This window comes from Hyperolius riggenbachi, chromosome 1, assembly GCF_040937935.1.
Source record: "Hyperolius riggenbachi isolate aHypRig1 chromosome 1, aHypRig1.pri, whole genome shotgun sequence".
NCBI classification, from domain to species: domain Eukaryota; kingdom Metazoa; phylum Chordata; class Amphibia; order Anura; family Hyperoliidae; genus Hyperolius; species Hyperolius riggenbachi.
Window position 1 is genome coordinate 510,888,076 of NC_090646.1, and position 23,872 is coordinate 510,911,947.

At 40.7% G+C, this 23,872-nt stretch overlaps 1 protein-coding gene across 3 annotated transcripts in view; it reads right to left on the reverse strand.

Moving 5' to 3' along the window:
- Positions 1-23,872, reverse strand: part of TMEM132B (transmembrane protein 132B) — a 799,707-nt gene that overhangs the window by 26,141 nt on the left and 749,694 nt on the right. For all 3 annotated transcript variants that reach the window (XM_068243776.1, XM_068243784.1, XM_068243791.1), the window contains one exon: positions 4,394-4,599. In XM_068243776.1, coding sequence (XP_068099877.1) covers positions 4,394-4,599 — 206 coding nt within the window. The remainder of the gene's footprint in view (positions 1-4,393; positions 4,600-23,872) is intronic.

A 23,872-nucleotide genomic window follows, 5' to 3' on the forward strand; every position in this document is an offset into this window, starting at 1 on the left:
CATCAAGCTTGAAGAACTGGAGTTAAAGGGAGGACTTAAGTTGTTATATCATATGTAATATCATACAGAGAATTGTATAGAGATGGTAGAAAAACAATAGGTTATGTTTTGTGCATATAAAGTTTTAGTAAGTGAGAGGTCAAGAGGAAAAAAATAGAGCAGGCATACAGCCAGGTTTGCATGATGAGAGGAAATTAAGGTCTGGGGCTAAGAGGTACAGTTGTGTGTCATCAACACATAGGGCTTGATTCACAAAGCGGTGCTAACCTACTTAGCACGTCTAAAGTCTTTAGACGCGCTAACCAGGGTGCTAAGTAGGTTAGCACCGGATATCTTAATCAGATCGCGTGCTAACTTTGCGCGCGCAAAGTTTTACGAGCGCAAAGTTTTACGCGCTAAGTCCCATAGGCTTTAATGGGCACTTCGCGCGGAGTGCCCTGCGCTCTGTGCAGTGCGCGCGTAAAGTTTTGCGGGCGTAAAGTTTTATGCGTGAAAAGCTTGTTTAGACGTGCTAAGGGGGTTTTCACAGGCGTGCTAACAGTTAGCACCGCTTTGTGAATCAAGCCCATACTGTAAGTGGTATTGAAAACCAAATGAAAGTATTAATTTGCTGAGACCATGCATATCAATGGAAAAAAGAGAACAAAAGACAGAGCCCTGAGGTATCCCTACAGACAGGCGGACATGGAGAGGAGATTTGATTTGAATAAGAGTTTGTGAAAAATAGGAAAATATCCAAGAAATAATGAGGCCACTAATACCTAATTATGAAAGTGTCTGGAGAAGTCAGTTGTAGTCAACAGGTTCAAATGCAGAGGACAGATTAAGAAGAATCAGAATGTAGTAATGGACTTTGGGTTTAACTGCTTAGATGTCATTGGCTACTTTCCTAAAGGCCGTTTTTTTATGGAGTGGCTGGAATGGTATTGTAGTAATTTGGAGATGAGAGAAAGAAGTGAAACCTGGTGACAGCTATGGACTCGGAGGGCTGTGAGGTCCAGATATGAGTATAGCCATAACAGCTGAATCGGATAGCATGGGCCCACCAAACCAGGTCACAAAGTCCATGACATGGTGGAGGGACTATTTAAGAAGAAATCCTTCCTCAGTCCATGTCAAAGACATGTGAAGGCTAATAGTTCATCCGCATCACCAGTGCACAGGAGAAGGTGTGAGTAACAACCCCACGCATGTTCAGGAGGATTCCTGAAAAGGACTTTGGTGAAATCTTGGAGCTTCCTTTAAAACATACTTTTTGTAAATAAAAAGGATATTACATTCAGAACTAAACCTTTTTTAAAAGCAACAAGTGCATAAACAAGGCTATAATTACCTTATTTATAATTATAAAAGATAGCAAGTTTTTTATAGTCCTTGCTGTTTATAGTTGACCTAGAGGAAATTATTTTATAAACTTGAGTTTCACTTTAATGCCTTTCGAAGGTAACAGCCTACTTTCACATTAGTCATAACCTTTTACAAAAAAAAAATATTATCATGCATAATAAGAATAAGCTAATTAAATATTGTTCCTCTATTCATCCAGCAGCACATGACTGCATGACATTTTATTATAGCTATTGATGACAGCTTATTTTCTTCACATACTTAACCCACAATTACAGAACTGTTTAACCTGCTTTTAAAAACCTATTTACAAAACATGTAGTGTGATTTATTCTAATATTGGCGATATTTTATTATATGTAGTGTACACCTGACAAGTCCACATGACATTGTTTACCAATTTATAGGATAAGCAATACATATTGATCATAAGTATGTCAGCAGTGATAAGCATTGTTTTCCTAAGCTTATCAAATTCAAATACACTTATTACTAGAGAGTCAAGAAGGTTGCCCTGTTGATCTATTTCTAAAAATATAATAATTAACTGCTCTGCTGATATCCTGACTACTGTACTTTGGTTCAATAACATACCCGCTGTATGGACAGTGCCCTGGATCCTTTTTCTATAAACAGTCTGTAAACAGTAGTCAGTAGTCTTTTGAACTTATTCATGGATCACATCCTGGGATTACAAATAGGAGAAGCTAATAAAGCAAAAAGGTTTATTTGCTGATGTACACTTTTCTCTGCTGCCACTACAATTTTTAGTCGCTCTTTGAGTGCCAAGTTATTTCTGCTCTTAGCAAACAGTTATTTGGCATCTCCGAACATTTTTCTCTATTAAATGGTAATAATGTCCTGAGCCATAAAACTCTGTTGGTACTGTATGGATGTATGCCTCAAGCCATGCCTATTTACATATAAAAACAACCATCAAAAATACAAAACAGTTATTTGGCATCTCTGAATATTTTTTTCTGTTAAATGGTAATAATGTCCCGAGCCATAAAACTGTGTTGGAACTGTATGGGTGTATGCCTCAAGCCTAGTAACATATAAAGACAACCATCCAAAATATAAAAATCAGCACTGGTATGCCAAAATATGAGTTGCTGGAAAGCATAATGATTAGATTGAAAGTGAACCCGAGGTGAAAATAAACTGATGAGATAAACAATTGTATTTATTATCCTACTCCTAAAAATGCCCCTTTCTTAGCTATCCAATGGTTTTATTTTAAATGTAAACATTTACAAGGTAAATTAAATGTTTTGTTGTCTCTGCTCAGTGGCAGCCTACTAAGTGTCCCTAAATGAAAATACATGAACTATTGACCTTTTTCTATCTTCCCCTGCTCTCAGAAGTTGTATTCTGCCAGGTAAACTTTTGTGGCTGTAATTTGCTTATCAGTGATGTTTACCATATTCCCCTACAAGGTACCGACAAGACAGAAGCTGTCACTTCCATTCCTAAAAATTAACTCTTTAAGGCAGCAAAATTAAACAAGTAAAACAGCCTAGTTATTAATATGTTAAGTACTGTACGTACCCATGTGTATCTCATCATACACCTGAACTGAGAGGTATATGGAGTCTGCCATATTTTTTTTTCTTTTAAACAATACTGGTTGCCTGGCAATCTGAAGATATGCTGACATAGATTCTTATTGTAAAAGAGATGACTCTTTGGCTGCAATAGTGTCTGAATCACACACCTGTAACTAGCATGTGGCTAGTTTAGTCACACTTCGGTCAGAAACACCTGATCTGCATGCTTGTTCAGGTATGGTCTATGGATCAGCAGGGCAGCCAGGAAATGTGCATTGTTTAAAAGGAAATTTTAAACTTAGCTGGTTAATAGCAAAACCTTCATACATGCTAGGAATAGTGGGAACAAGGCAAAAAATGATAAAAAAAAAAAAATCTTGTAGTTTTTGATATAATTGATTTTACAACGGTACACTGTTTTGTTTTTCTTTGCATTTTTAAAATCGATTGGCATGAAATTACAAATGGATTACACAAAACCAATTGAATTTCCAAATCGTAATTGGAAAAAATTATGCTTAAGTTTGCGTAATCGTAATTAGCAGATTACGATCATCACTACTTTGGGCCTTATTCTACTGCACCAGTGGTGCTCATCCGGATTCCGGATAGCCGAACTACCCAGATAATCCAAACTTTTCCCACTATCCGAACTTTGAATAGCAATTCAGATATTTTTTTAAATCCGAATAGCACTATCTGACAAACTCGGATTTCCCATCTGAAATCCGAAATCCGGGCGGATAGTTTTTTCAGATATCCGAGCAGAAGCCAAAATCACCTTCAGTGGCAAAAATCCATGAGAGAGAGAGAGAGAGAGAGAGAGAGAGAGAGAGAGAGAGAGAGAGAGAGAGAGAGAGAGAGAGAGAGACCTCTGAAAGGGATTCTGAAAGGCTCACTGATTCTAACTACTACTGCTCTGACTGTATACTTGTATGTAGCTAGCCACCGAGTGATTATTAAGTTAAGTTTGGGAGAATTGTAGCATGTATGGGGGGTTTAAGAATAGCTTAAATGCTATTCTGTGATCACGGCCGTGATTAAGCATGATTGCCTCATTCTCAGAAAAAATCGAGTCGAATTCATGAGGCCGTCTCAAATCCGGAAAGTCAATCACGCCGTTTCCGGATTTTTTTTTTAAATCATGGCCAAATCTGTGATTGAGGGGTATCCGAGCAGCACTGATGCGTGGCCCTTACTCATTTATGTCCAATCTGGATTCCCTCATCCATGGCCAGAAGCTTTTGTTAAATAGGTTTAGAGGGACACTGCACTGGAAAGGTGGGCTGCAGGAGGATCTAGGAAGCATCTGAACCATACTGACGTAACTATCTACTTTTTTTAACTTCAAGTACACTTATGTACACTGTAAGGAAAATGACAGTATACAAACTAAGCAAAAGCTAGTGCTGCCACCTGTTGATGATATATGGAAAGTTTAGTGTAGGTTACGTTATACTTTAAAACATTTAAAAATAAGCTTAATATGTTCTTACCTTTTATTAACAGAAACTGGAATCCTCCAACCCTTGACTTGGCTCAGCTCAGTATCTGATATCTCTATTTGCAGAGGAAGTCGTGGGGCCCACACAGTGATCTCCAGCTGGGTTGTGATATGTTGGTATGTAAAGTTCACAATGGTGTCCACTTTGCTTTTCATTTCTTTTCCATTGACGAAAACAGAGTCACATCTTTCTGAAACCTACAAGAGGAAGCTCGTAAGTCACAGGGCAAAATCTACTAAACAGAAGAATATCATCATCAAACATCTTTGATTTGTTACTGAAGGAAAATTGTACATGATTTACAAAAATAAAGCTAGAACTACAGCTTAGTGTTTGCATTACTCAGTAAAGTCCTGACCTACACCACTGCAGCCATAATACACTGTTCTTGATTTGGTAAAGTAAATTCTTATTGACTCCTGTGAGGTACTTTACCAAGTAATTTGCAGTTTGCACTGTTTGATAAATAAGCATGTTTTTATAACTTATTCTTTGTCAGGGATAATATACTTTCTTCCTCCGATACAATTTCGTAATGCAATATCTTTACTTTAGACAAGACAAGACAAATAACATTTATATCACGCTTTTCTCCTGGCGGACTCAAAGCGCCAGAGCTGCAGCCACTAGGACGCGCTCTATAGGCAGTAGCAGTGTTAGGGAGACTTGCCTAAGACTGCCTGAACAGGCCGAGCCGACATTTGAACCCTGGTCTCCTGCGTCAGAGGCAGAACCCTTATTCATTACACCATCCAGCCACTTTAGTCTGATCAACCAAGGCCACAGCATCACTATCTGTGTATTTTCATATGGATGGGGAAAAAAAGGTTCTTAACCATAAAATCAGGTACAGGAATGATGCTAGTGTTATAATAATCAATGTGCTAAAATAATCAGCTATATTTAATCTAGCGGAGTGTTATTCCCTGTCCTATGCAGAAAGGCAAGAAGGAGAGGCAACAATTTTACTGGTACTACTAACAGTGAAGTAACGTGCGTTGCACAGCTACCATGTAGCACACGTTACCCTAGTAATTAATATATTACCTAGTTAACGTGGGTCGTGGTAAATGCACACCTTTGCTGTCTGTTGTACCAGAAAAATTGTTGCACACTTTCTGCACATGTCAGATTTACCGCCATTTGCTGCGTAAACCCCAGGGCATCGTCATATTGCTGGCCAAAATGGTCACAGATAATATTTTTTGTACATCACATGTTTGATGCCTACATGCTGCAATATAATATAATATTTGTGTATTTCTGAATAAATTATGAAGGCAAAGATCTTTGTTGTCTAGACTAATTGAACTATCTGTACATATAAGTTTGTGGTCATTCTCCTTTACTTTACAAGTTATTTCTAGTAATTATGAAAAAAGGGCCTTATATTTCTTTGGAAATTAGAGCAGTCCTTTAAAGTGGACCTGAACTCAAAACTCCTTCTTTGCTCTAAAAGATAAGCAACTTTTAAAAAAAAACATTTCTTTGTTACAGCTGATACAAATCCTGCAATAAATCTGCGGTGTGTCTACTTCCTGCTTTCATGGAAGCAGACATATTGTTAACATCCTGTATTTACAAAAGAGACTTCAGCCATGGCTGTTAGCTGACACAGCAGAGGCATCAAATTAAAATTTGTGCTTTGTCACAGATAGATAAGTCACTCTCAAAATACATGTAGGGTGCATTTCCTAGGTTTTCCTTCAGTCCTGTGCAATAGTTCAGCTCCACATTAAACAATAATAATAAGTAGTAGTAGTAGCAGCAGCAGCAGCAGCAACAGCAGCAGCAGCAGCAGCAACAGTAGCAGTAGTAGTAGTACCTTATACTGCTACACACATGACCATTCATGAGAAAATTATAATCAAGGGAAAAAAAGGTATTGCTGTGCTTGTGAAATCAAATGAGACCTGTTATGATGACTAAGTGGGAAGAATTAATTATTCTCTTAAAACAAAATAACACTGTAGCTTTCTGGGGACAAAAATAAAAATCTCTGCTAGGCTTAGTGTGTTTCATTTCCAGCCAAGCATATGAAACCAACCATATGAGTACAACAGACGGCATGACTAGAGGGTTAAACATTCATAGAAAAAGTACAATAAAGACCCCTTTTACGAATCATATTTGAATTTGATGATAAAAAAAAATCATGTTTCAATTATTTTCCTACAGTCACCTCGGGTACAACAGATCTCCTATATATTCCATTCTTTCTCCCAAAATAAAAAGGTGTTCTTTATGGACCTCTGATAAGAACAGAGTGAGAGGAGCAAAAATAGATACAATATTTCAAATAGCACTTGTATTCTTTTATTATAAAAGATTGCATGCACAGTACAAAGTGATCTTGTGGGCCGAGGAAAAACCCATTTTACAAAGTCATCTTAGAAGCTTAGCGGGGTCGCTTGTTGCTTGCAGAAAGTGTCATGTTATTATTTTAATCATCAACTGGCTACAAGATAGTACAACACAAATGCAAGAGTGGAAAGGAAAAGATTTGGTGGTCTGGGCTGCCATTTACTGTCCTCTGTTGTATAAGAGCTCATGCTTTTTTTTGTTTTGTTAGGAAAATAATGTGACAAAATCAGTTAAAAGGGGTTGCATGGCCACAAAGAGATGTCATAGCTATTCACCATACATTCTCGCTACTTAAAGAGATACTGTAGGGGGTCGGGGGAAAATGAGTTGAACTTACCCGGGGCTTCTAACGGTCCCCCGCAGACATCCTGTGTTGGTGCAGCCACTCACCGATGCTCCGGCCCCGCCTCCGGTTCACTTCTGGAATTTCAGACTTTAAAGTCTGAAAACCTCTGCGCCTGCGTTGCCGTGTCCTCGAGCCCGCTGATGTCACCAAGAGCGCACAGCGCAGGCCCAGTATGGTCTGTGTCTGCGCAGTACACTCCTAGTGACATCAGCGGGAGTGAGGACATGGCAACGCAGACGCAGTGGTTTTCTGACTTTAACCTCCTCAGCGGTAAGGACGACTATACACGTCCATCACCGCCGGAGGTCACCGCTCAGGCCCTGCTGGGCCGATTTGAGCGAAATAAAAAGCAGCACACGCAGCCGGCACTTTGCCAGCCGCGTGTGCTGCCTGATCGCCGCCGCTCTGCGGCGATCCGCCGCGAGCAGCGGTGAAAGAGGGTCCCCCCAGCCGCCCGAGCCCTGCGCAGCCGGAACAAAGTTCCGGCCAGCGATGAGGGCTGGATCGGAGGCGGCTGATGTCAGGACGTCGGCTGCCGTCCATGACGTCACTCCGCTCGTCGCTATGGCGACGATGTAAGCAAAACAAGGAAGGCTGCTCATTGCGGCCTTCCTTGTTTATTCTGGACGCCGGAGGCGATCGGAAGAACGCCTCTGGAGCGCCCTCTAGTGGGCTTTCAGTTGGCTGCATGAAACAGTTTTTTTTAATAAAAAAAAACCCTCCCGCAGCCGCCCTGGTGATCTTAATAGACCGCCAGGGAGGTTAAAGTCAGAAATTCCAGAAGTGAACTGGAGGCGGGGCCGGAGCATCGGTGAGTGGCTGCGCCAACACAGGATGTCTGCGGGGGAACATTAGAAGCCCCGGGTAAGTTCAACTCAATTTCCCCCGACCCCCTACAGTACCCCTTTAACCACTTGCCGACCGCCTACTTCATATTGGCGGCGGCAAAGTGGCAGCCCCAGGACCACGTAACGCAGAATGGCGTCAGGTCCTGGGGCACTCTTTGGCCGGGGATCGCGCGCTGGGATGCGCGCGCATCCGCCGGCAATAGGCTCCGCCCACCCACGACGTCAACCCGCCGGCCAATCGGAACCGCCGGCGGGTTGTTAACCCGACGATCGCCGGATAGGAAGCGTATAATACGCTTTGTAATGTTTACAAAGTGTATTATACAGGCTGCCTCCTGCCCTGGTGGTCCCAGTGTCCGAGGGACCACCAGGGCAGGCTGCAGCCACCCTAGCCTGCACCCAAACACACTGATCTGCCCCCCCCCTGCCCTCTGATCGCCCACAGTACCCCTCAGCCCCCCCCCCCTGCCCACCCCCCAGACCACCGTTTGCACACAATCACCCCCCTAATCACCCATCAATCACTCCCTGTCACTATCTGTCAACGCTATTTTTTTTTTAGTCCCTAAACTGCCCCCTGCTCCCTCCTGATCACCCCCCCACCCTCAGATTCTCCCCAGACCCCCCCAGACCCCCCCCCCCCCCCCCCTGTGTACTGTATGCATCTATCCCCCCTGATCACCTGTCAATCACCTGTCATTCACCCGTCAATCACCCGTCAATCACCCCCTGTCACTGCCACCCATCAATCAGCCCCTAACCTGCCCCTTGCGGGCAATCTAATCACCCACCCACACCAATAGATCGCCCGCAGATCCGACATCAGATCACCTCCCAAATCCATCGTTTACATCTATTCTCTCCTCTAAACACCCACTAATTACCCATCAATCACCCATCAATCACCCCCTATCACCACCTGTCACTGTTACCCATCAGATTAGACCCTTGCGGGCACCCAATCACCCGCCCACACGCTCAGATTGCCCTCAAACCCCCCCCCTTATCGATTCGCCAGTGCATTATTTACATCCGTTCTTCCCTGTAATACCCACTGATCACCTGTCAATCACCCCCTGTCACTGCCACCCATCAATCACCCCCTGTCACTGCCACCCATCAATCAGCCCCTAACCTGCCCCTTGCGGGCAATCTGATCACCCACCCACACCAATAGATCACCCGCAGATCCGACATCAGATCACCTCCCAAATCCATTGTTTACATCTATTCTCTCCTCTAAACACCCACTAATTACCCATCAATCACCCATCAATCACCCCCTATCACCACCTGTCACTGTTACCCATCAGATTAGACCCTTGCGGGCACCCAATCACCCGCCCACACGCTCAGATTGCCCTCAAACCCCCCCTTATCGATTCGCCAGTGCATTATTTACATCCGTTCTTCCCTGTAATAACCCACTGATCACCTGTCAATCACCCCCTGTCACTGCCACCCATCAATCACCCCCTGTCACTGCCACCCATCAATCAGCCCCTAACCTGCCCCTTGGGGGCAATCTGATCACCCACCCACACCAATAGATCGCCCGCAGATCCGACATCAGATCACCTCCCAAGCGCAGTGTTTACATCTATTCTCTCCTCTAAACACCCACTAATTACCCATCAATCACCCCCTATCACCACCTGTCACTGTTACCCATCAGATTAGACCCTAATCTGCCCCTTGCGGGCACCCAATCACCCGCCCACACCTCAGAACGCCCTCAGACCCCAGCCCTGATCACCTCGCTAGTGCATTGCTTGCATCTATTTCCCCCCTCTAATCACACCTTGAGACACCCATAAATCACCTCCTGTCACCCCCTAGCACACCTACCCATCAGATCAGGCCCTAATTTGCCCCGTGTGGGCTCCTGATCACTCGGCCAAACCCTCAGATCCCCCTCAGACCCCCTTCCGATCACCTCCCCAGTGCATTGATTGCATCTATTTTCCCCTCTAACCGCCCGTGAGACACCCATCAATCACCTCCTGTCACCCCCCTAGCACTCCTATCCATCAGATCAGGCCCAATACATCCTGTCATCTAAGAGGCCACCCTGCTTATGACCGTTTCCACAAAATTTGCCCCCTCATAGACCACCTGTCATCAAAATTTGCTTATACCCCTGAACAGTCATTTTGAGAAATTTGGTTTCCAGACTACTCACAGTTTTGGGCCCGTAAAACGCCAGGGCAGTATAGGAACCCCACAAGTGACCCCATTTTAGAAAGAAGACACCCCAAGGTATTCTGTTAGGTGTATGATGAGTTCATAGAAGATTATATTTTTGGTCAAAAGTTAGCGGAAATTGGATTTTTTTTGTTTTTTTCACAAAGTGTCATTTTTCACTAACTTGTGACAAAAAATAAAATCTTCTATGAACTCACCATACCCCTAACGGAATACCTTGGGGTGTCTTCTTTCTAAAATGGTGTCACTTGTGGGGTTCCTATACTGCCCTGGCATTTTAGGGGCCCTAAACCGTGGGGAGTAGTCTAGAAAACAAATGCCTCAAAATGACCTGTGAATAGGACGTTGGGCCCTTTAGCGCACCTAGGCTGCAAAAAAGTGTCACACATGTAGTATCGCCATACTCAGGAGAAGTAGTATAATGTGTTTTGTGGTGTATTTTTACACATACCCATGCTGGGTGGGAGAAATCTCTCTGTAAATGGACAATTGTGTGTAAAAAAAAATAAAAAATGTGTCATTTACAGAGATATTTCTCCCACCCAGCATGGTTATATGTAAAAATACACCACAAAACACATTATACTACTTCTTCTGAGTACGGCGATACCACATGTGTGACACTTTTTTGCAGCCTAACTGTGCTAAGGGGCCCAAAGTCCAATGAGTACCTTTAGGATTTCACAGGTCATTTTGAGACATTTGGGTTCAAGACTACTCCTCACGGTTTAGGGCCCCTAAAATGCCAGGGCAGTATTGGAACCCCACAAATGACCCCATTCTAGAAAGAAGACACCCCAAGGTATTCCGTTAGGAGTATGGTGAGTTCATAGAAGATTTTATTTTTTGTCACAAGTTAGCGGAAATTGATATGTACTGTTTTTTTTTTCACAAAGTGTCATTTTCCGCTAACTTGTGACCAAAAAAAAAATCTTCTATGAACTCACCATACCCCTAACGGAATACCTTGGGGTGTCTTCTTTCTAAAATGGGGTCACTTGTGGGGTTCCTATACTGCCCTGGCATTTTAGGGGCCCTAAACCGTGAGGAGTAGTCTAGAATCCAAATGCCTCAAAATGACCTGTGAATAGGACGTTAGGCCCCTTAGCGCACCTAGGTTGCAAAAAAGTGTCACACATGTGGTATCGCCGTACTCAGAAGAAGTAGTATAATGTGTTTTGGGGTGTATTTTTATACATACCCATGCTGGGTGGGAGAAATCTCTCTGTAAATGGACAATTGTGTGTAAAAAAAATCAAATAATTGTCATTTACAGAGATATTTCTCCCACCTAGTATCTGTATGTGTAAAAATACACCCCAAAACACATTATACTACTTCTCCTGAGTACGGAGGTACCACATGTGTGGCACTTTTTTGCACCCTAAGTGCGCTAAGGGGCCCAAAGTCCAATGAGTACCTTTAGGATTTCACAGGTCATTTTGCGACATTTGGTTTCAAGACTACTCCTCACGGTTTAGGGCCCCTAAAATGCCAGGGCAGTATAGGAACCCCACAAATGACCCCATTTTAGAAAGAAGACACCCCAAGGTATTCCGTTAGGAGTATGGTGAGTTCATAGAAGATTTTATTTTTGTCACAAGTTAGCGGAAAATGACACTTTGTGAAAAAAAACTATTAAAATCAATTTCCGCTAACTTGTGACAAAAAAAAAATCTTCTATGAACTCACCATACTCCTAATGGAATACCTTGGGGTGTCTTCTTTCTAAAATGGGGTAATTTGTGGGATTCCTATACTGTCCTGGCATTTTAGGGGCCCTAAACCGTGAGGAGCAGTCTTGAAACGAAATTTCTCAAAATGACCTGTGAAATCCTAAAGGTACTCATTGGACTTTGGGCCCCTTAGCGCAGTTAGGGTGCAAAAAAGTGCCACACATGTGGTATTGCCGTACTCAGGAGAAGTAGTATAATGTGTTTTGGGGTGTATTTTTCCACATACCCATGCTGAGTGGGAGGAATATCTCTATAAATTGACAATTGTGTGTAAAAAAAATAAAAAAATTGTCATTTACGGAGATATTTCTCCCACCCAGCATGGGTATGTGTAAAAATACACCCCAAAACACATTATACTACTTCTCCTGAGTACGGCAATACCACATGTGTGGCACTTTTTTGCAGCCTAACTGCGCTAAGGGGCCAAAAGTCCAATGAGCATCTTTAGGCTTTACAGGGGTGCTTACAATTAGGCACCCCCCAAAATGCCAGGACAGTGAACACACCCCACAAATGACCCCATTTTGGAAAGTAGACACTTCAAGGTATTCAGAGAGGAGCATAGTGAGTCCGTGGCAGATTTCATTTTTTTTTGTCGCAAGTTAGAAGAAATGGAAACTTTTTTTTTTTTTTTGTTACAAAGTGTCATTTTCCGCTAACTTGTGACAAAAAATAAAATCTTCTATGAACTCACCATGCCTCTCACTGAATACTTTGGGATGTCTTCTTTCCAAAATGGGGTCATTTGGGGGGTATTTGTACTATCCTGGAATTTTAGCCCCTCATGAAACCTGACAGGTGCGCAGAAAAGTCAGAGATGCTTGAAAATGGGAAAATTCACTTTTGGCACCATAGTTTGTAAACGCTATAACTTTTACCCAATCCAATAAATATACACTGAATGGTTTTTTTTTTTATCAAAGACATGTAGCAGAATAACTTTTGCGCTCAAATGTATAGGAAATTTTACTTTATTTAAAAAATGTCAGCACAGAAAGTTAAAAAAGTCATTTTTTTGACAAAATTCATGTCTTTTTTGATGAATATAATAAAAAGTAAAACTCGCAGCAGCAATCAAATAGCACCGAAAGAAAGCTGTATTAGTGACAAGAAAAGGAGGTAAAATTCATTTAGGTGGTAGGTTGTATGACTGAGCAATAAACCGTGAAAGCTGCAGTGGTCCGAATGGAAAAAAAGGCTCTGGTCCTTAAGGGGTTTTATGACTGCAGTCCTTAAGTGGTTAAGCAGAGCAGGCTGATTTCACTAATGAGGCTCTGCTGAGCCCATGCCAATCCTGGTGTCTGGCTGAATGTCCTTTTTTGAAAGTCCAATCACACCCTTTCTGCTCATGCCATGACTCTTCCTGCCCCTCTAGTCTACACCTCCATCTGCTTTAGTCAAACCCCTTCTTTGGCAGACAGATTTTTCCCACATCCATGTGACGTAATTGCCCTGCCTCTGCACCAATAGTGAAGCCACACTGTGGTCACATGGCTAGAGAATGATGGGGAGGAAGCATGTCAATGGAATTGGTCACATACTATGGTATTTCACCTTGGATCAGTAGTGCTTGTGACAGTAATTACAGCTGCTGCAGTGGTAAAGCTGTATACCAAACAAACGTATGCAAATGTAGAAGCAGCGAACCACAACCTGGTCATTTTAAAATCTCAGCGTGAGAAAATATGATTTATCAGATAAGCGCTCAGAGTTCAGCTAATAAATATAGCAGGCACTATTTATTGGCCTGTGGAAGTGAGCACTACCTCCCATAAAACGTGTTGCCATAGTGAAAATAAATGCATTTTTTCCAATACTTGTGTCATCTATTGAGGTGCCTTCCAGATAGTTCTGGGTCACCATGAGCTGTCTGGGTATTCCTTAATACTGGTTGAAGCCCTACCCCATAGAGTCATATCAATCCCTACCATGCACTGATGAGGACCAACATGTCCAAAACAGGCTGTAAATATTTTGGATTGGTGTGGCTCTGTAAAATGTATAAGCTACTGGTTCACTATACACCAGGGGTTCTGGATGTGCAGCCTTGCTTTCCAGGGCATAAAGAGATGATTTACATATTCAGTGGTGATGCATGATGGGAAACCAGTGTTGCTCACTTACAGCTGAATTATCGCAAATACCTTTTTTAGGAAGGGAAAATACATTTACTATTGTCATAAGCCAACTATTCCTTTTATAGGTTTTTTTTTATATTTTGTCACATGTGGTGTTGTGGGTGTCTCTTACCCTGTTTCATCCAACTGCAGAGGACAAGCAAAAAATAAGTCCCCAGTGTGAAAGAGCTCTGAAGGTTATTTTCAAGGTGTTTGTCCCATATAACTCTACTAAATGTATTGGTAAGAGATACTATTTACCCCTGTAGTTATTACCCTGAGTATGCGAAAATATCTAGACACCCTCTTATTATAAAGGCTGGAACAAGGGTACTTTGCAAGGGTGGGGATAACTTTTCACTTACTCCCTTTCAGCCTGCAAGGTAATCACCATCCAACCTTAAAAACCATCCATGCTTGTATCGCTCAGGTGGAAGAACCGTAAAAGGCACAGGTGTTGAATTCCAGTCCTCAAAGGCTATATCCATGCTAGTGTTTAGGATGGACTGATGTGTTCTACTTGATGAGTCACACCTTTCCTGATTCAGTCCCATCAATAAATTTGAGCTGTGCCAAAAATGTCTGAGGACCTCGGTCCTTGAGGACTGGAGTTGGGCATCCCAGCTATAGGGGATTAATATGGCCTGGGGACATGCTGTTTTTTTCAACTTCCTAAACCTACTTTTATCAGTCCCATTGTTTACACATTGTGCACATGTGCAAACAATGTTTACACAAGAAAACATCACCAGGCATCACCAGGCACGGCAAACACACATTTATTGAAGCCTTAGGCTTGGTTCATACCATGTAAGAACCAGCCAGTATGGTGGCATATCCAAATATGCTGCAGAGGTCTGTTTCAGCGCCTTTGGAGCAGATGCGTACCATGCTATTAATCAGATAAAATCCCTGTATGAATACTGCTGGGAATTAGCTAGTAATTATAACCATGGATGTACTATGCAAGGAAAGCACCTAAGACCATTTTAAACACAGATATAGAATTGGCCATGAATGCTTCCAGTGGAAATCTATTCCCTATTTTAACCACTCTTACGATAAAGAACCCTTTCCTAAATAGATGTAAAAAAAAAACTTAACTTGGTTCCGCATTTGTAAACAATTTGCCCTATTACTCAGGGCCACAAAAATAATTAAAAAAAAAACATTTCTAGGCCACAGGCAAAGTAAACTTCATGGTCCTTTTTGGATCCCAAATCAGGCAAATGTAAGGATCCCGGCCATTTTAACCCCATGCTGGTGTTCTACCAGAGTAAATAACTTCTCCTTTAACCCCTTCTCCAACTTTTACCCATACATAGATGGCTGCATTGTTTTAGTGCTTCCAGAATGTATTAACTATATGAAAAAGACAAAGAACAAACTAGGCCACAACAAAGCCTGCTCTCAGGTAGCAGTACACCCAGAGATCTGGCATGAAAGAAATATGTCTACTCTAATTAAAAGAATCATTGTTTTCTTATTCTGGCTGGCCTTTCCATAAATCTGAACTTGGCAAAATGAAATTATTAGTCAACTGACATTAAGACTGAGGTGTATGGGAAGGTTACCTTGAGAACTGATGACACATGGATGAGTTTTCTGCAACCATGCCCATTAAAGACTGACTAATCAGACACTAATACAAATTAGAGGTCAGCAACCAAGTCTGAAGCCAGGAATTTAGATCGACAAGAACTGATAAAAAAGAGAGAATTTTAAAGTGAACATATCACTAATTTACTATACAGGATATGTATATTTCTGAACCTGCAATAGGGACATGAAAGATGCCACAGTATGATTCATAGCAACTAAAAAGCTAAGCACAAGGCTAGGTACACAATAACTCGTGTTGTTGTTTTCTAAGTGAACACTGCACTATTGCTGAGAAAACCCCAATCCCATCAGTTCAGCTTTCTACATGCAGGGTTTAATATGAACTTTGGACATGTTCCTAGAACTGTGTCAACGGAATATTATGAGTGTGGAGAATGAGTAACTACCTCCTACCCTGTGTGGCTAATTTTCTCATATAGGAAGATTTCCTAGTCTAGACAGTCCATACCTCCCAAATCATTACAGCTGCTTACATATTTGAATAGAAACATTGTGGGTGGGGGCAGGTGATAGCTCTGTGCTGGGGAAATAACTCCATCTCTCCTGGCAGCAAGAGACTTCACCAACAAGCCAGCAGGGTATTTTATATATTTTTGCTAAGAAACATACACACAAGAAATTGTTTTTTGCTAATAACATGTACATTATCATGCACATTAACATGCATTATCATTTGTATTAAAAATGGGTGGAGTTAACCATTATTTTTAGGCTGAATTTTGCTTAGGACCAAACTTGAGGAGCTTGCATAACTAGGGAGGGGAAGCGAATAAATGTTTTATTTCCCACCGATCCTGGAGGAACTGGAGCCGCAGAGCTGACTACAAAGTGCAAACCTTTCTCAGCACAGGAAGGAGGTGGTGAGGTCAGGTGAAAGCTGGTAGTAAGGTATTTTAAATATACTTATTGCAAAAAGTGCAGACATGCAATAAAAAACTGTGCATCGCTAACTAAAGGGAACCTAAAGTGTGAGGGAAATAAAAAGTGAGGGCAGCCATAAGGGGGGGGGGGGGTAAGAGTTTGATAGGGGGCAGCCAAAATTGAGGGGGAAGTCAGGATGGAGAGATCAGCAGGGGGGGATTCTATTGTTTCCTCAGTAGGCCAGTTCCAGCACTGTGTAAGTCTGACATGTCTCTGGGCATTACATATTTGTCACATATCTCTGAGCATTATATATCTAGCACGTATGTGTGTACAGTAAATATCTGGCACATGTCTTTTTATTGCACATAAGCACTTTATAGGTCTTTGTAAAGCTCAGGTATTATTCCACCTTTCTGGAGATAGAGGGAGGAAATAATAAACTTTCCCAGGAGTGTCCATATCTTGCTCAGCTGCATTATCCATGTACACGATGGGGGAGAACTGGCAATTGAATTTAACTATTCACATGTAGCATCTTCCACAAAACTCTGTCTTGAGATGGATATAGTTTGTCTTGAAATAACATCCCCTTCCCCACACACACCCAGGAGACTTATTTTAAAGTAAAGAACCTTGCAGGCAAAAAAATAAAAAATAAAAATACACTATTCCTGATTCAGTTACAAAGATTGTGTATTCAAAGACATAAGAACAAAAGTTGTTTAGGTAACACCTTTAATGACTAACTGTACAAGATTTCCTTGCTAGCTTTTGAATCTTTATGTTTCTCCTTCAGGAGAATGTAGAAAGAGAGTTTGTAATAGACCTAGATTAAAGTCATGTTATTCCCTATTAAATGCTAGTGATGTCAGGAATATTCAATGAGAGGCAAATAATTTCAAGTTGATGCGGGATTATGCAAATTCTGTATGCAAATGTATGCAATCTAAAAATGGAGCAAATAAATGTAACCTTTGCCAAGTGGTTCGTTTTCAAACTCTAGACATTTGCATAAACCTGCATCAACTCTGAACTATTGGCATCTTGTTAATCATCTCTAATTACTGTAAATGTATGTCTTTATGATCTGCTGACTGATTTCCTCTTTCAATACTTGCACACATTAGTTTTATAAAATGAATTCCAGAGTAGAAATGGAAGGGATGGAATTTCAAAAACCTCAATTTTTAACAGTACCATTTTGTGCAAAGCTTAAATTATTTTTATTTTCCATCCTTATTTCATCAGTGATGCTCATCTTCTCTCATTATGTACATTAATGTATTATACACATTATTAGGGAGGAAGTTCTAAAGCACAGCCATGTTTGATCCATTTCTGTCATACCCACCAATGATTTATATCATCACATTCCTCACTTAATTATACGTGTCTGATATTAATTTTGACAAAGATCCCAAGACAGCACCTTCTTGATTTAAAATTTCAGCCACTGTGTCTCTCAATGGCTATGATTAATGTGCTTAAAAATGTCAAGAGACATTTGTGACAAATTATGCGATGAAATGACAGGGATGGTAATGGTGGCAAAGAATGTGTGTTTGTTTTATCCAGCTTCTACTTTCTGGGGATTAGACTGAAGATCTCTTTGTGCTGACATGGATTCTTATTGTAAAATTAACTGCAATGTTAACCACATCTGTCTATCAGCATTATTAATGGCCAGGCTACTGGTATTGTAGGTTATTACATTAGACATCAATAAAATATCCTGAGATTTGTTAGTCCATAAGAGCCATTATATGTAGTAAACGAGCAAAAAATTACACTTTTGAAAGCATTACTTAGCCACATTAGAAAAAGAATTTACAATGTTGAACGAGCACTTTCATTGCCCTTAAATCAGAATATAATCATAATCATATTTTAACATGTATTTCCTTATTGTTTATTCTCTGTACACATTCAGTTATTTCATAGTTCTGCACTGTAGGTAGCAAATCACCTCTTAATTCATTTTGAATCAATTAATTGAAACGTTATCTACCATCAAAAATCAACTGCTGTACATAAATTACTCTTAAAGCAAACATGAAGTGAAAATAAAATGATGAGATAAACAATTGTGTCTATAGTCCAAACCTAAATAGCACTTCACTGGAGTTAAGTACTCTTATTTTGTGCTTAAAAGTTAAAAATCCATGTCTAGTTTTTATTGTCTTAGGTGAATCATGACAGTGTTATATGCAGTCAGAACACTTTCCCTGCCAAGCAAGAGTTTTATGGTCTGTAAATAGTTATTACTGAGAGCTGTGCTAAATTCTGACTGAGTATGTCTATAGGGAAAGTGTTTTCTCCTAGGAGATAATTTTTCATCTTCAATTTATATTAACATTTTAGCACTGTGCAATGGAAAAAGTATTAAGAAATAGGTAAAAAAAAGTACTGTCAAAATTATTTTGAGTATTTGTTTGCTTGCTGGTCATGTAAAAGGCATTTTATTTACAAGTTGGGAAAATATCACCTAGGAGAAAACTCAGGTGAAAATGTGAATTGTATATGGGTCCTGGATTCTTAAGGAGGAACTCCAGCCTAAACAAACATACTGTCATTAAGTTACATTAGTTATGTTAATTAAAATAGATAGGTAATATAATATCTTACCCACACTGTTTTAAAAGAACAGGCAAATGTTTGATTTCATGATGGCAGCCATCTTTTTGGTTGAAAGGAGGTGACAGGTAGCATGAGACACAGTTCCAACTGTCCTGTGTCCTGAGCACCTCTCCCAGTTGCTAGGCAGCGTGAATAACAACATAGGAAATCCCATCATGCTCTGCACAGCATCAGGGAAAAAAAGCCCAGGCTTTTTTTCTTTGATGGGTGGAGCTTAGCTAAAAATTCAGCTAAAAATGATGCTTTGGTAAGAAAAACAAAGTTCTGATGCTGTGAAACTGTTAAAGAAACTCCAAGCCTTTTCAGTTCTGCAGAGTAGATTTTTAGTCTGGAGGTTCACTTTAACCCCTGCAGTAAGAAAAAAGCAGAGGAAGTCATCTTAGTTCTAAGAAGATCTGGAATTGTACATGCACATGTTTATCTCATCATATCACAAGCCACTTCAGGTACCTTTTAAAACAGCTGTTCAGCACTTATTTTCTTATCCTAACTTACCAGTCATGCTGTTTAGGCTTCACTTACAATGGGTGCAATCTTGTTTGAGACATAATTAGGAGCTAGTTTAGCAGCTGCTATTAGGTAGCAAAAGAAAAGGTAGCTTAAAGTGGACCTGAACTCTTGCACAGGACACAAGGAAACCCGCAGACTGCCTCAGCAGAGCAGCTAATTTGAAAACACAGGATGTTAACACTATGTCTGCTTCCATGAAAGCAGGAAGTAGACACACTGCAGTTTTATGGCAGGATTTGTAACAAAGAAATGTTTTTCTTTAAAGGTTATTTTGTCGTTGCTTATCTTTTAGAGCAGAGAGGAAGTTCCGAGTTAACGTCTGGTTTAAAAATCTTACCTATATCATAACAGACCACAGCAATTGTTGCCAGTAAATTACAGAAGTAGTATTCATGTGATTACAGTCACAAGCTCACTGCCCCTAGCTGATCAAAGCACTGGTTGCCGTTGTAATAAATCAGATTGACTTTTCAGAGATATGGGGCCTTACGCAATTCACTTTTTCACCTGAGTTTTCTCCTAGAAGATAATTTTAAATTTGTCAATAAAATGCCATTCAAGCCACCAGAAAGCAAGAAAATACTCAAAATAATTTTGCTAGTACTTTTTTACCTACTTTCTAGTACTACTTTTAGTTGAAAAGAACTGGAAAATTATTTTAAATAGAAGATAAAAAATTATCTCCTAGGAGAAAACTCAGGTGAAAAAGTGAATTTCATAAAGCTCATGGTGTTATTCAAATGTAAATATAAGTTTTAAAACTGGAGAACAAATATGTGGCAATCTTTTTATAACTGCCACATCTATGAAAATAGGCCACAGCTCACGCACAACCTAATGTATGAAGTTCAAGTGTTCAAAATGTTAAAGTGAAAGAGTAACAGTTGGTAAAGGGGAATTATGTGAACATTTAGTAATTAGCATATTACAGATGTCTGCAGGAGTTCCTAATTGTAAAATATACTCCATTGTTTATCAAGGTGCTATTCAGGATTACACTAGCAGTATATTATAACTACACTTATCCCTTAAAGTGGCAATGAAATAAACTTGCGCCAAAAGCAACAGTTCATCTAAATGTCATTACTTCCAGAGATTGGAGCAAATGTAAGTGGAAGTGAGAGTAAAACGATCTGAGCCTCTGAGCTTTTTTTATTGGTAAGTAAAGCCATCTATCAAATTGAGAGGCTTTAAAGTTGAAATGGGAGGAGCCTGTCCCTGACACTGCTGGACTTCCTCCTAAATTCCCTTAGCAACAGTAAAATGTACACTGGGTAAATCTGTAGAACAAAATATTGTGTTTGCATGCAGTTTTCTAGGAAAGTAACCTTAGTCTATGTGCTCCAATGTCTTAGGGCTCTTTCACATCAGAGCTTGCGTTGGAGACTGCTCAAAGCATACGTTTTGTTGTATGCCTTTTACTGCGTTTTGATATGCGTTGCACTGCAGTGAGTGTGCGTTTTTAATCCGTTTTCAATGCGTTACTGCACATAGAAAAACGCAGGTAATTTTTTTTTCTTTTAGTTGTCAACTTTCTACATTGTTCCTCTGTTGCATTCTGGGACTGATTATCTGCGTTAACGGATTAAAAACGCGCATAGTGTGCGTTTTACATTGACTAACATTGTAACGCATAAAGCTAGCGTTGGCCAAAAAACTGCGCCTGGGTGCAGTGGAACGCAACGCACAAAAAGGCTGCGTTATATGTGAAAGCTAAAATGAAAGTCTATGGACTTTCATTTCACCTTGGGTAACGCAAACTTTATCCTTTGCGTTGAAACGCAGAAAATCTGCCCTAATGTGAAAGAGCCCTTATGCTCAGTTCATTCGCGGTCATTTTGAGTGTCTACACTTTAAATTGATTGATAATGTATTGAATGGATTACGATTACTGTAGTTGAACAAGAAGATTAAAGAAATAACGTTTTTCAAATCATACAAGTTCTATTGTATGTGTCAAGATCCATACAGTTCTGTAACTTTTCCCACATGGAAAACATTATCAGTCTTATCTAGGGCCGGGTGAAACCAAGAAAGTAATACAAAGAACTGGCAACACATGTCTGCATCCCTCACAGACAAATGCCTTCTTCTACAAAAGCTGCTGTAAACAGATTGTCTTATATTAACACTAACCCACGTGTTTTAATTTCCCAGTTTTCACTTAAGAAAAAAAGGCAGCTAAACACGCAGTGCCTTTGAGGGTTGGCAGGGAGAACTTTTCTCTCTCCAGAAAATTCAGAAGCTGAGGTGAGATAATGTATCTGTTGTCTGTACTTCCCGATGAGACAGACAGCTTTGAACATAAACAGCAAAGAATCTTAAGACGGAAAATCACAATCCCACATTATAGATATGCTGCCTGTAATGATATAAGAGTACACTGAACTTGCACTGCCTCTGGTATTATTATTTCCAAATGATAAGGAGGCCTTCATTTTCTTGGCAAATGTCTTGGGTAAATCGCCATGTATTATAAAGAGAAATGGCATTTCCTTAAACGGTGGACCCCGTGGCTCAGGAGCAATGACCACAAAATGTTATATTATACAATACACTGGATAAACTATACGATAATAGCAGTTTGTTAAAGCATATATAATGATCACATTGCTAAACAAACAAGTCAGCCTATTATTATAAAAAATCACAGTCTTGTCAAGATATTCCATGTTTCTTCTGTAAAAATAAAATTGTGGACCAGGTGGACACAGCACTAATGTGTCCTAAATAAACACGATCCTAAGTCCTATGACTCTAAAGATGACCATACATCATGCAATTTTGGCAGCCAATAAACCAAGACATACATCTCTCTCTTATTGAATCTACTCAGAGAGGGATCTGTTGGCTGCCATAAACTGCAGGCCAATTCCTTTCAATTTCACCATGAAATCATTCAGGATTCTGCCTTTTGTCTCCCCAAGCCATGTCCCCCCAAATTTTAGATGGACCTCTCGATGCCCATGCACAATACTTTACCTGGCCGCTGTCCCCCAAGTATCCGCTTCTGTGTCCGCACTCTTCTTCCTCACTGGCGCCGCACATAGTTGCTAGTGTATTTCACGTGGGAGCGCTTGTCAATACGCCAGCAACCACGTTGGGCACCCATGAAGAAGAAGAGTGCGGACACAGCGGCAGACACTCGGGAGACGGAGTGATACAGGTAATGCATTAATGCATGAGTGATCCATCTAACATTTGGGGGGTGCAGCCTGGGATTTCCATCGTGTTTGTCATTATTTGCGATTTTCCCACACCGTTACTGCTAAAAACCCGAAAAAGCACGTAGGCTCAAGTTTTTCCAGCATGACCGATCTATACATGTCACCAATTTTGGTCTGGTATTGGTCTAATCGTTGATCAGGCATGCTCCTGGTGGCAACGATTTTCATCAGATTCCGTAATAATTATCAAATAGGATGGTGGATTGGCTGCCTAGTTGAGAGATGTATGGCCACCTTAAATCTGTTGAATCTGCCTGAAATGTGCTCACTGCCAGTCAATGAACTTCCAACTGGCCATCTTATTGATTGAAAGTAACTGAAAGACTGAGCACTGAAATACTTAAAATCAGCAAAGCAGCACAAATATTGTTTTTTCCAATTAGGTTTCTGCTGAAATCTGATCTCAAAGGATCACTGTCAAGTTGTACAACAATCGCCACTTAATTGATTGGGGTTTTTGTTTTTTTTTGGTTGCTTGCGAGAGGTATGTGGGGGTGGCCATATTTATTTCCTTCTAAACAATACCAATTGCCTGGCTGTCCTGCTGAACCTCTGCCTCTAATACATTTAGCCCTAGCCCCTGAAGAAGCATGTAGCAGATCAGATGTTTCTGACAATATTGTCAGATCTGACAAAATTAGCTCCATGCTTGCCGTCATTCAGACACCACTGCAGCAAAATAGACCAGCAGGGCTGCCAGGCAACTGGTATTGTTTAAAGGAAATAAATATGGCAGCCTCCATATCCCTCTCACTATAGTTGTCCTTTAACCAGTTCAGGACCACCCCTAGTGACCAGGCTATGTTTTACAATTTTGGGCTCTGAAGCTGTAGAAGTTTGCTGCAGAGCCATACCACACAGCACATAAATGAATCCTCCCCCTTTTCTGTCCACCAACAGAGCTTTCTGATGGTGGGCTCTGATAACTACCCAAATGTTTTTTTTTTTTGTGTATTTATTTGCCCACCAAAAGAGCTTTCTGTTGGTGGG